Below are 12,299 nucleotides of genomic sequence, written 5' to 3'. Positions count from 1 at the left end.
TAATTTAGTCGAGGTAAATTTTCTATGATTGATCGAGATGCATACATGTGTGTGTGTGTGTATATATATATATATGTACACACACGCTTCACGAGTTGAAGTGTCGAGAATAGAGTTTCGATTATTCGAGAGAGGCGTTACTATCGACTGGAAATGACGAAGCATCGCGTCTCGAAACCTCCGGCGGCCCTTCCTTTTCCGGTGCGATGTGCCACGGGTCTTTGGGTAATATTTTTCGTCTTTCATTCTGGTCATTATACGTTAGTTCCATATCCTCCGAAAGCGCAGGCTGATTTTCATTGGAACGGGTAACGCTTAGCTCCATTAGAACTATATTTTTTTTTCTTCTATTTTCTATCTTAGATATAAGAGAATTATAGTTAAGGCAATTACGTGCCTCACGAACACTACCCAATCTGATGGAAAACGGCAAATTTTTTATTCGCATTACGTTCAAAAGAGGCCCACGCTTCACTTTGCATGGTGTCATCATACATACGGCTATTCGTATAAGTTAGTATTCGTAAACTAAGATTGCCTCGTTCCGAGTGTGCATTGTTTCGTAAATTGTGACCTGTAGAAATTAAGGTCCCTGAGCTCGTTAAATATTGTGCCATCATGTCGATAAAAATATTAGTGGTAGTATCTCGGAAGAATTTTTTGTGATATCATCAAAACGCTTATGTTCGAATTGTAAAAGTTTGTGTCAAGTAGACATACACGAGAAACGTAATATTAATTTCTTCGATCGAAACGTCAACGAGATACATAAAAGAGATCTTACGTAATATTTTTTATTAGCTTTACGACGTTTTACGACAACTAAGTTCAAATTTATTGGATTTTTCTTTTTATACATGTATGTGTGTACATATATATCTATATATATATATGTGTGTACATATATATATATATATGTATGTATGTAACATTGATACGTATATTTTTTTTCTTTCTCGTCAAATTTCGTACGTGAAATTATTATGTTAGTAAAAAAACATGTTAAAGAATCTCGTCCACATAACGAAATCCTTTATGTAGTATACGTGACTGTTGCGTCGTAAGATTTCATGTTAATTGCGCATTTGACTGAATAATCGAAAAACTGACGCTGTGCATTCTGGGTAAAATTTCCGTGAGTAATAAAAATGGCTGTCTAACAACGATTTCCGTTTCGCACATTGGTTTTTTTCGACTACCAAGCAAAAAGAAAAGTTTTAGATCTAGTATTAATAGTAATATTAAATAAATCTGACTAGATTTTTTCTTTTCCAAATTTTCTTTTAAAATGATAAATTTGTCGATATGTCAAATTTATTTGAAAGAAAACTATCGAGGGGGATGGCGGGAAGGGTGCGCTGTAGTCGACTGGTAGGGGACAGGCCGAGCGTTGCATGATGGGAAGACGGATGGGGGAGGGCGAAAGAACGAGCGGAGTTCACAAAATGGAGGCCAAGCACAGGCCTGTGAACATATAGTACGTGAAAATTCAATAATTTTGCACGATGTCACGACGCTCTACATCATTAGTCGATTAATATTGCGAACACGTGTGCACGGATTAGTTTTTTTGTTAAATTAATGTGAATTTGTGCGTGGTGCGTCAGTTATTCGAAGTTCAATGCGACGCGTAGACGAAACGATGCAGGTGAGTGGACGGGATTCGAAAATTGTTCAATTTTGGGCATCCCTTCGGATTTTTTCACCGATAATTATTTGTTTTCGGCGCCGAAACAAGCTTCGGTGTCATAGTGAGAAAACAATTAACGATATACGACCACGATGTTGTTTGGAATAAGAGGAAAAATCACATTGTGACGCGCGTTTAGGAGTATTGCCATTAATAAAAAGCTTGTAAAAATGTAAAAAATAATTTTGCGTTCATTTAAATCATTTTTTCGCGTAGGGCGGGGTCCAAAGGACCTCGGGAGCTCAGGGACTTGATTCTTCACAGCCACACTTTTCTACAACTTTACATAGTTTTCCAGTCTCTTAATAACCTATAAGTTTGTTTACATTGCTTCAAGATGACATTTATCACTGAAAATATTCGTGTTCCACCCTAATTTTCGTTAAAAATGATTCCTTGTATTGTCCTTCAACCAGATACCATGGTTATTCAAAAATTTAAAACAGACCCATTTTTGCAAATTAAACTTAAAGATCTTCATGTATGGTTTGTCTATAATAGCCGCCGTTGTGTACCATTGTCACTCTCATGAAGTAGACTAATTTCATTAATTTCATCTTGGAAATATTTAAAATATACCATGCATTTTCTTATTATAAAGTTTTACACTCATTTTTGAATTATTAGTGAGTTTAATAACGAATATCATATCTCTTTTATCAATTTTTCCAAATGTAAACCAAGTTATGAAGATCCTTCTTTCTTCTGTAAAAGATATTGTTTTCATCGTGCTTTTTTCTTTTTCATCTGATTTACAAAATAAAAAAGGCAATGTGTGTAAATGAATTTTATGTATCATTTAAAAAAACTAATCATTCAGAATCTCTTTGACGAAGTACAAAATTATATATTGAAAGCAAAATCAAAACTGTTTATATTATTCTTATTATTATGTTCAAACGATTATGGAAAATGTATATACGGTATACACATTGGATTTAACAATATACATTGCCCTTGAGAATTAAATATTTTTCTAAGTTTACATATTTTTAATTGTAATTAGTTAATGGTGTGCTGCTACGCACAAAATCTCTAGTAATTAACTAAGAAATGAGAGTATCGAATAATGATATTTTGAAATGAAACAAGCGATTAATGAATTATATTTTCTATTTCATGATAAAATTGTCATTTTTGCAAAACTTGCAGGATTTTTTACTTGCATTAGACTAGCTTTAGATTTACATTATTATCTTATTTCAATACGACATTTATCAAGATAAAGAATCTAAGAAATTTTTTATTATGTTATGGAAAAGTTTATATATATATATGTATATATATATGTATATATATATATATATATATTTATAATATATATATTTACATATATATATTTATTTATGTAATAGGATGGATTTATCCTTTATTATTATTATTGCATTTTGTGTATACCAATATTATACAATCCAATTTTATATAGAGAACATTTGTAAAATGCTATAAGAAAACATTATTATCAAATACAATATATTATTCTACTTGATTTTAAGACATTTAAAAAATAAATTGTAAATGAATTAGCATTACCCATGTTGAGAAATTAAATTATTATTGCGTAATATTAATTTGAATAACGTACTAGTGGCCTTTTAAGAAACAGTATATTTAGATTTATATAATTACTGCATTGTCAGTAATTTTAACTTCTTATCAAATATATATATATATATATATACACACACACAACACATTTTTGTCTTAAAATTCAGGGTAAACTAAGTTGCTGATGTACTTCCTGAATTATTTAATAAAAATGTACAGTATTTAAATAATGAAGTATATCATTTTTTATGGAACCCACTGTACCTTTTATTATAGTATAGAAAAATTATTAGATTTGGATAAATCTAGCATGTACTATGGGATTAAAATATTTTAAAGTAAGATGATTGAATGTTGGGGTAGTTGAGAAAAACCACTTCTCTTTAGTCTTACAATTATTATCTTAATGTATTAAATTTTTTATTAAATGTAAATTATTAATTATTTTTATTTATTCATTATTTATAATATGTATATGTTTCATATTTCTTAATTTTCTGACTAAGAAGAATTTAAGTTTCTTAATCTTCATATTTAATCTTCTGTTCTTAAAATGGTGGACATATTCCATGAAATGGAAGACAATTTATCTTCTACATAGGTGGCAGTAGTATGAAATATAATAGATTTATGAAGTAAAGAGTACATTTTAATTATATAGATATACCTTATGACAAGTATTTGACATTGACGAAAAGGAAGTATGTGAAAATATTATATGTTTTTATTCCAAACAACATTGTGGTTGAATAATTCTGATTTAAAGTCAAATAGTATTAGGTATTATTACATTACAGAAAACCATTGAATCTGAATCTGGTAAGGAATCTGGATCTGACTCTGAAAACGAGAGTAAAAGTGACAGTTCCTCATCTGGAAGTAATTCAGGATCTGCTTCTGCTACAGATAGGTATGCTTTTATTTATTTATATGTTCCCAATGAAATCAGAAAGTCTGGTATGACATAAATTTTTTATTTGTGCCAAAATAACTGAATCATAGATGATTTAATTTCCCTTTAATACAAGAAATGGTTCTATGAGTATATTTTTTTCTCAAATATTTTCGAATTGTTAGTGTTATTGTTGTTGTTCGTACAGATTTTATCATACTGTGTACTGGACTATCTGATATATATATATGTATATATATATGTATATATATATGTATATATATATATATATATATATATATATATATATATATATATATGTATACACACACATGGGGACAATTATATGCCATTCAGTTAATTGTGTATTGCTATAGCTTGATATAGCACTAACATTTGCCTTCATGATATTGCTAACTATGTGTATTCCATTGAGTTTCTGTGATCACACATTTTACTTTTTCTTAATTGTACTTATATCATATTATGTCAGTCATTATCTTTTGTATTGATTTTTATTATATAGGAGCATTAGCAATATGTTTCAGTAGAAATAAAAGCAAATCAGTTGATCCTTCATAATATCTTGAAATATATCTTTAGTTGGACAATTAATATTATTTCAATAGGCATCTTATATACATATATAATATGTTTTCTATGTGAAATGAATAATAATAGGAAAAGATTTTAACGAAAAATATATTAGCAAATATAATATTATAAATTTAAAAATTTCCGATTAAATTTGATTTCTTAATTAAATATTAATTTTACATAAAATATATTTCAAGATATAAAATAATAATCATTCAAAGTAGTGACAACAAATTGCTTGGCTGCTCATTCAGTGACTCTAGTTCCTCAAGCGGTTCTGGTTCTGGATCTGGTTCCGAATCTGAAAAATCAGAGCGGTTGGATGCACCTGCACAAAGTGATAGTTTACAAAGCAAATCCTCTAATCACAGCACAGATGCAAAACTTAGGCTTAAAAATGAGTCTAGTCGTGAATGGGACGAAAATCCTGATATATATGGGATTAGGAGATCTGGACGTTCTAGGAAAGAACCTGAAAGACTTGCAACACAACGCGAAAGCGATAGTGATGGTCGCAAGAGATATAAAAAAAAGGGGTAAGTAGAGATAACGATGGAACAATTTTGATTGATCGAATTCTATATAAGGAGTTTATAAGATGATTTATGTACTTGATTTGTGGAGGAAAACAAAAGAAATTATAAATGAACAGATATATAGTTATAATTCTATGCTTGTTTTTCTTCGTGCTTTTCCGCATTGGTGGATACTCACATCATGTCATGTAGATCATTGTTATACTATGTGGTAATCATATATATGATTGTGTGTCAATCCTAACACAAAATCTCTTTTCTTAAGTTTACTTTTAAATTATTGATGCTTTAATCACTTTTTTACATCATAATTGTATAGTTAACATATGTGTGATTTAATCATTAATGTATTTGTGAATCGTAACAACTTTAAGGAAATGCACAGATTGGCACTATTTTATATTTGTACAATGTATAATCATAAGCAAGCATATAGATATATATTGATTATATTTGATATACTTGATGTAAAAACCTCTGGAAAAAAAGGAAAAAGGAAGATAATTAAGTTGATTTCATTTTTTATCAGTTTGATATGTAAAGAAAATTTGCTTAAAACAATTATTTTCTTTAAATATCCATTCATATAAATAAATTCAGTACTGTTTACATGATTGTTTTAAACATTTAAACAAGAATATAAAGATTTAAAACATTTTTCCGATATGAACTAATAACTATTTATTTATTTTAGTTCACACAATTCGTGGAATTCAGAGAGTTCAGAATCAGAATCTGATGAATCAGAAAATAGACGGCCACCACCTAGTAAATCTTTAAACAGGCGAGCGGTACAAAAATCTAAAGAAAAAGCTAGAGCACGAAAGAAGCGTATCTCTGAATCTTCTGATAATTCTTCGTTTGATAGCGATGATAACAGAAGGTATTTTTACGCGTACACAATATATATATATATATATATATTACTCATAATAAATAATTTATTATTGCATTGTTGAGAACGTAAATATGAAACATTTATAAAACAAAATATAGGCAAGTTACGAGAAGAACGGGTACTGCAGTTAGTTATAAAGAAGAAAGCGAAGAAGGTACTGATAGCGAAGATTTGGTGGAAATTGATGAGACGACAACTACGAATGCAGAACCTGATAATGCGGAAACGGTTGAAAGAATTTTGGGACAGAGAAGAGGAAAAAAGGGTGGTCAGTTTGATTTTAGATCAATAATAATGTGTTCATAGAGTAATAGTATTGTTAATAATATTGTTTTTGAATATTTTATTAATACAGTTACAGGAAATGTCACCACAATTTATGCAGTAGAAGAAAATGGTGATCCCAATCCAAAGGATTTGAAAACAGAGGAGACTGAAACACAATATTTAATTAAGTGGAAGGGTTGGTCGCATATACATAATACGTGGGAATCAGAAGAATCTTTAAAAGCACAAAAGGTATATTTAACATTTAATTATTTGTTGAAATCATTCTAATAAACTTAAAATTAATTCATAATACATTTTTTTTTTTTATTGTATTGATATGATTGTAGGTTAAGGGATTAAAAAAGTTAGATAATTTTATAAAGCGCGAGCGAGAAATTAAACAATGGAGAGAATATGCAGGACCAGAGGATATAGATTATTTTGAATGTCAGTTAGAATTGCAACAAGAACTTTTAAAAAGTTATAACAATGTGGAAAGAATTATTGGTAAGCTATATAGAAATTATATTTGTATAATTTTATTTCATTTAATTATATATACAAGATCATAATTGTTTTATTCGTTATCGGTAGCTGAATATGAAAAGCCAGATTCAGAACATCCCGATTATTATTGTAAATGGGAAAGTTTGCCGTATGCCGAGGCAACATGGGAAGATGGCGCATTAATAATTAAAAAATGGCCAGTAAAGATAAAAGAATTCCGAGACAGAGAAGATTCAAAAAGGACACCAAGTAAACATTGTAAAGTGCTTAAAATCAGACCTAAGTTTCATCAATTAAAAGGACAGCCAGAATATATGGGTAAAGGAAAAGATTTAGTTTTAAGAGATTACCAAATGGACGGATTAAATTGGATGATCCATTCTTGGTGCAAGGAAAATAGGTGAATATTTATATAATTTTTATTGACAATTTTATCGTCATTTATAATTCCTCTCTTCTAATGAAATATAACTTACTTTCTTTATTTAGTGTTATTTTAGCAGATGAAATGGGTCTTGGAAAAACCATACAAACCATATGCTTCCTTTATTATCTATTTCATACTCATCAACTTCATGGACCGTTTTTATTAGTAGTACCTCTTTCAACAATGACTTCCTGGCAAAGAGAAATGGCCCAGTGGGCACCCGACATGAACTTTGTTACGTATTTGGGTGACGTAACATCCCGAAATGTCGTACGTAATTTGTTTTCTTTTCGATCTCATGATTATAGAATTATACCTTAGAATACACACTTATCACTGTTATACATACAAATGATGTATGTTCTCTAAATGAATGTTGTCTAATTTTTTTTTTTTTTTTTTTTCTTCTTTTTTTTCCCCCCTTTTTTTCCAGATAAGAGAATACGAATGGTGTTATAGTTCAAAACGATTAAAATTTAATGCAATACTTACCACGTATGAGATAGTACTTAAAGATAAAGCATTTTTGGGTGCCTTAAATTGGGCAGTACTTTTAGTGGATGAAGCTCACAGATTAAAAAATGATGATTCACTTCTTTATAAAGCTTTATCCGAATTTCATACAAATCATCGTCTTTTAATAACGGGTACTCCATTACAAAACAGTTTGAAGGAGTTATGGGCGTTACTTCATTTCATAATGCCCGCTAAATTTAATTCTTGGGAAGAATTTGAAAAGGAACACGACAATGCTGCCCAAAAAGGTTATTCTAAGTTACACAAACAATTAGAACCTTTTATCTTAAGGCGTGTTAAAAAGGACGTGGAGAAATCATTACCTGCGAAGGTCGAGCAAATTCTACGCGTAGAAATGACTTCTTTGCAAAAACAGTATTACAAGTGGATATTGACAAAAAACTACAATGCCTTGCGCAAGGGTGTTAAAGGTTCTACTATGACCTTTCTCAACATAGTAATAGAACTTAAAAAATGTTGTAATCATGCTTTTTTAACGAAACCTACTGAAAGTGAAAGAAAAGATAATAATGATGACTATTTACAACAATTGATTAGAGGTTCAGGAAAATTGGTCCTTTTGGATAAACTGTTAGTGCGACTTCGTGAAACTGGACATAGAGTATTAATATTTAGTCAGATGGTAAGGATGTTAGATATTCTTGGGGAATATTTGCAAAAACGACACTTTCCTTTTCAACGATTAGATGGAAGTATAAAAGGAGAATTGAGAAAACAAGCATTAGATCATTTTAACGCCGAGGGTTCGCCAGATTTTTGTTTTTTATTATCAACCAGAGCTGGTGGACTCGGTATCAATCTTGCCACGGCTGATACCGTGATCATCTTTGATTCAGATTGGAATCCACAAAATGATTTACAAGCTCAAGCAAGAGCCCATAGAATTGGACAAAAAAATCAAGTTAACATTTACCGATTGGTAACTAAAAATTCTGTTGAAGAAGAAATTGTTGAACGAGCGAAACAAAAGATGGTTCTTGATCATTTGGTTATACAAAGAATGGATACAACTGGAAGAACGGTTTTAGATAAAAAAAATGCGGGGACCAATAATAACCCATTTAATAAGGAAGATTTAAATGCTATATTAAAATTTGGGGCTGAAGAATTGTTTAAAGACGAGGAGGATGGGGATGAAGAACCTACGTGCGACATCGATGAAATTTTAAGAAGAGCCGAGACTAGGGACGAAGGGCCTACTACCGTAGGGGACGAGCTTTTGTCGGCATTTAAAGTTGCCAGTTTCGCTGCATTCGAGGAGGAATCGGAACCTGTTAGTCAACCTAACGATAATGACGATGAAAGTAAAGACTGGGCTGAGATAATACCAGAAAATTTTCGGAAAAAGGTCGAAGAAGAAGAAAAGTCTAAGGAAATGGAGGATCTTTATCTTCCGCCAAGAAGTCGTAAGACGCTACAACAAATCAATCAAACTGGTGATGGTAGAGGTAGAAAGAGGAAAAAGACGCCGGATGATAGCGAGGAAGGTGAAGAGTCTGGAAGCGAAGTGGAAGGTAGCGACGATGACAGACCTAAGAAGAGAGGTAGACCAAGGGTTACGCCTCGCGAGAATATAAAAAGTTTCACCGATGCGGAAATTCGAAGATTCGTCAAAAGTTATAAGAAATTTACAGCGCCTTTAAAAAGATTGGACGATATCGCTGCGGACGCCGAATTGCAAGAAAAACCTATGTCAGAATTACGTTATTTGGGTGAACAGTTGCAATCACGTTGCGAAGCTTGCTTATCCGAATTTGAAAGTACAGCGAAAGAGAATAAAGGCGAGGAAGAGGGTAAAGGACCTGGTCGTAAAAGAGGAAGAGGTCCTACGTTTAAAATGGGCGGTGTTATGGTAAATGCAAAATCATTTTCTGCTGCTGTAAAAGAATTGGAACCACTCGATCAAGCACTTCCGTCGGATGCCGAACAAAGAGCCAATTGGCATCTTGATATTAAAGTTAAACCGGCTAATTTCGATTGCGATTGGAATTCCGAAGATGATTCTAAACTTCTAAGAGGCATATATCAGCATGGTATGGGCTCTTGGGAAGCTATTAAAACAGATGCCAGTTTAAAGCTCGGTGATAAAATTCTTCCCAATGGTAGTAAGATTCAATGTAAACGGGTGACCGCTCGTGCTGAGTACTTGTTAAAGGTTCTTAAAAAGCAAATGGATTTCAAGCATGGCGTGGTAAGTTTTGCCAATTTTCTTTCTCGTTCTTTTTTATTTTTTTTTTTTTTTTTTTTTTTTTTTTTTTTCTAATTTTTTTTTATCCGAAGGTTTCTCGATCCTTTCTCTTCTCTCTCAAGCGAATCGCTTAATTATTAAGAACATTTATTCCCTTTTTTAATATTAACATTCTTCGTTCGTTTTCTTTTGTTTTCTTTTTCGTTTCGTCTCGTCTTGTTTCGTTTTGTTTTTTCTTTTTTCTCTCTTTTTGTTTTTGTTTTTTTTTTTAATTATTATTATTTTCTATCCACCATATTCATGGTCTTCGGTTTTGTTTAGTATACTTTCAATCTCCGTTTCAGACACGAACAAGGAAACCTAGAAAACCAAAAGAAGTAAAAACAGCAATTACTAAAGAAATAATAGAAGAAAATGAGAGTTCAGGAGAAGAGAGTAAAAAGCTTAAGACAAAAATCGATAAAGTAAGTTAATCGTTGAGAATAGGCGAAATAAATGTCGAGAGAGAAAGAGAGAGAGAGAGATAGGGAAAGTAAAAAAAAAAAAAAAAAAAAAAAAAAAGAACGAAAAATGTTCGATCTACTTAAATTTTGACTTCGTTTGCAGGTACCAATAAAGAAAGAAGAAGACGTTATTGTTAAAAAGGAAATTAAAGAGGAACCCGAGGAGGCGTCTGAAGAGAAGAAGAAGGAGAAAAAGGTTAAGAAGGATAAAAAGGAAAATAAGAAGACTAAAAAGAATAAACAAACTGCAGGACCAATGCATTTCACGGCAAATAATGAACCACGAGCTCTTGACGTTCTTGGTGATTTAGATCCATCTATATTCAATGAGGTAAATACACTTTCCATATGGATTCTTAAAATTATCTCGTATTGTTACAAAAGTTTAAAAGAATAAATAAATAAATGTGAATTTTTTTGTATATTATTATTTAATTCAGTGCAAGGAGAAGATGCGTCCAGTGAAAAAAGCTTTAAAAGCTTTGGATAGACCAGATCAATCATTGAGCGAAGCAGAGCAAGTAGCCCATACACGCCACTGTCTTGTTCAAATCGGAAATCAAATTAATACTTGTCTTGCAGAATACAAGGATCCTGAGCAAATTAAAGAATGGCGAAGTAATTTGTGGTATTTTGTATCGAAATTTACAGAATTTGATGCTAAAAAGTTATATAAATTATATAAACATGCAACGAGAAAAGGTGGCGGAGACAGTAATGTAAGTGTAACATCTAGTCCTGAAAAGAAGGAAGAAACAAGTAATTCAAAGGTACATTTCTTTTTATATATAATACGTATGTTATATCCTCTATACGACGAATGTCCATTACAAATGAAATATTATTTGTTTAAATAGAAACATGAAAAATCGTATGACAAACATAACGACAAACAATTAGCGGATTCCAGTAATAAAGATCGGCAAAATAAGCGTAGAATCGATGATATAGAAGATAGTTCTAACAGCAGTATCCCAAGTAAGAAACATGTTACAGCTATTAATGCGATGAGCAATATTAGCAACACCTCAGCTGTTACTATCGGTGCTATTACAATTACTCCTATAACGTCAACCGCAAATTCTACGTCGAGTACAACTAATACAACGGAAACGTCAAGGCATAAAGAACAAAAAGATTCAAAGTCGAAAGATATGAAACGAGATCGGGAACGAGACAGAGATAGAGACAGAAGTCACAATGATAGAGGCATGGACAGATTAAATTGTGGAAAGGATGAACGGATCAGAAGGGATAGCGGTGGTTATAATATGGGCGGACATTATAGTGGAAGTAGAGAAGACGATCATTGGATCTTACCTAGGGATACAAGAGATATGAGAGATGGAAGGTGTGCTTTTTTTTTTTTTTTTTTTTTTTTTTTTTTATTATTATATCATATGGAATGAATGTATTTTTACTTGTGAACTTACGGTTCGATTAATTTTTAATATATGTCCGTTTTCAGATTTACTGACCACAAACGTGATAGATTTGAATCTTATGGACGTCTGTCTGGTGGATATCATCGAGATAGAGATAGAGATAGAGATCGTGGTATGCATATAAACGATAAAAGAAGGTTTGTATTTTATTCATAGATTTTACGTATGCATCTATATATGTTTTGGCCTTTTTTCCTAAGGTCAACTTAAATCATTCTCAGTAAGCTGGATTTTAGTAATTTTTACAGGTATCCATCTGGG

At 31.4% G+C, this 12,299-nt stretch overlaps 1 protein-coding gene across 5 annotated transcripts in view; it reads left to right on the top strand.

Annotated features, from left to right (window-relative positions):
• The first annotated feature begins 3 nt into the window (after nucleotides 1–3).
• The window catches only part of LOC124432667 (chromodomain-helicase-DNA-binding protein 1), a 13,958-nt gene continuing 1,662 nt past the window's right edge, over nucleotides 4–12,299 (top strand). Inside the window, exons 1-16 of one of the 5 annotated variants that reach the window (XM_046981729.1) lie at nucleotides 4–225; nucleotides 4,036–4,148; nucleotides 4,982–5,263; nucleotides 5,958–6,146; nucleotides 6,260–6,429; nucleotides 6,517–6,680; nucleotides 6,779–6,938; nucleotides 7,026–7,338; nucleotides 7,428–7,635; nucleotides 7,799–10,093; nucleotides 10,435–10,554; nucleotides 10,697–10,924; nucleotides 11,034–11,363; nucleotides 11,451–11,944; nucleotides 12,062–12,175; nucleotides 12,287–12,299. The exon at nucleotides 12,287–12,299 is cut by the window's right edge and continues 1,662 nt beyond it. In XM_046981729.1, coding sequence (XP_046837685.1) covers nucleotides 154–225; nucleotides 4,036–4,148; nucleotides 4,982–5,263; nucleotides 5,958–6,146; nucleotides 6,260–6,429; nucleotides 6,517–6,680; nucleotides 6,779–6,938; nucleotides 7,026–7,338; nucleotides 7,428–7,635; nucleotides 7,799–10,093; nucleotides 10,435–10,554; nucleotides 10,697–10,924; nucleotides 11,034–11,363; nucleotides 11,451–11,944; nucleotides 12,062–12,175; nucleotides 12,287–12,299 — 5,265 coding nt within the window. In that variant the 5' untranslated portion in view covers nucleotides 4–153. Of the gene's footprint in view, nucleotides 1,649–4,035; nucleotides 4,149–4,981; nucleotides 5,264–5,957; nucleotides 6,147–6,259; nucleotides 6,430–6,516; nucleotides 6,681–6,778; nucleotides 6,939–7,025; nucleotides 7,339–7,427; nucleotides 7,636–7,798; nucleotides 10,094–10,434; nucleotides 10,555–10,696; nucleotides 10,925–11,033; nucleotides 11,364–11,450; nucleotides 11,945–12,061; nucleotides 12,176–12,274 lie in introns of all 5 variants that reach the window. The other 4 variants (XM_046981728.1, XM_046981731.1, XM_046981730.1 and 1 more) reach the window with 4 other exon arrangements.

Source organism: Vespa crabro, chromosome 1, assembly GCF_910589235.1.
Source record: "Vespa crabro chromosome 1, iyVesCrab1.2, whole genome shotgun sequence".
NCBI classification, from domain to species: Eukaryota; Metazoa; Arthropoda; class Insecta; order Hymenoptera; family Vespidae; genus Vespa; species Vespa crabro.
The sequence above is the reverse complement of the archived record's forward strand: the minus strand, read 5'-3'. Positions and strand labels throughout refer to the sequence as shown.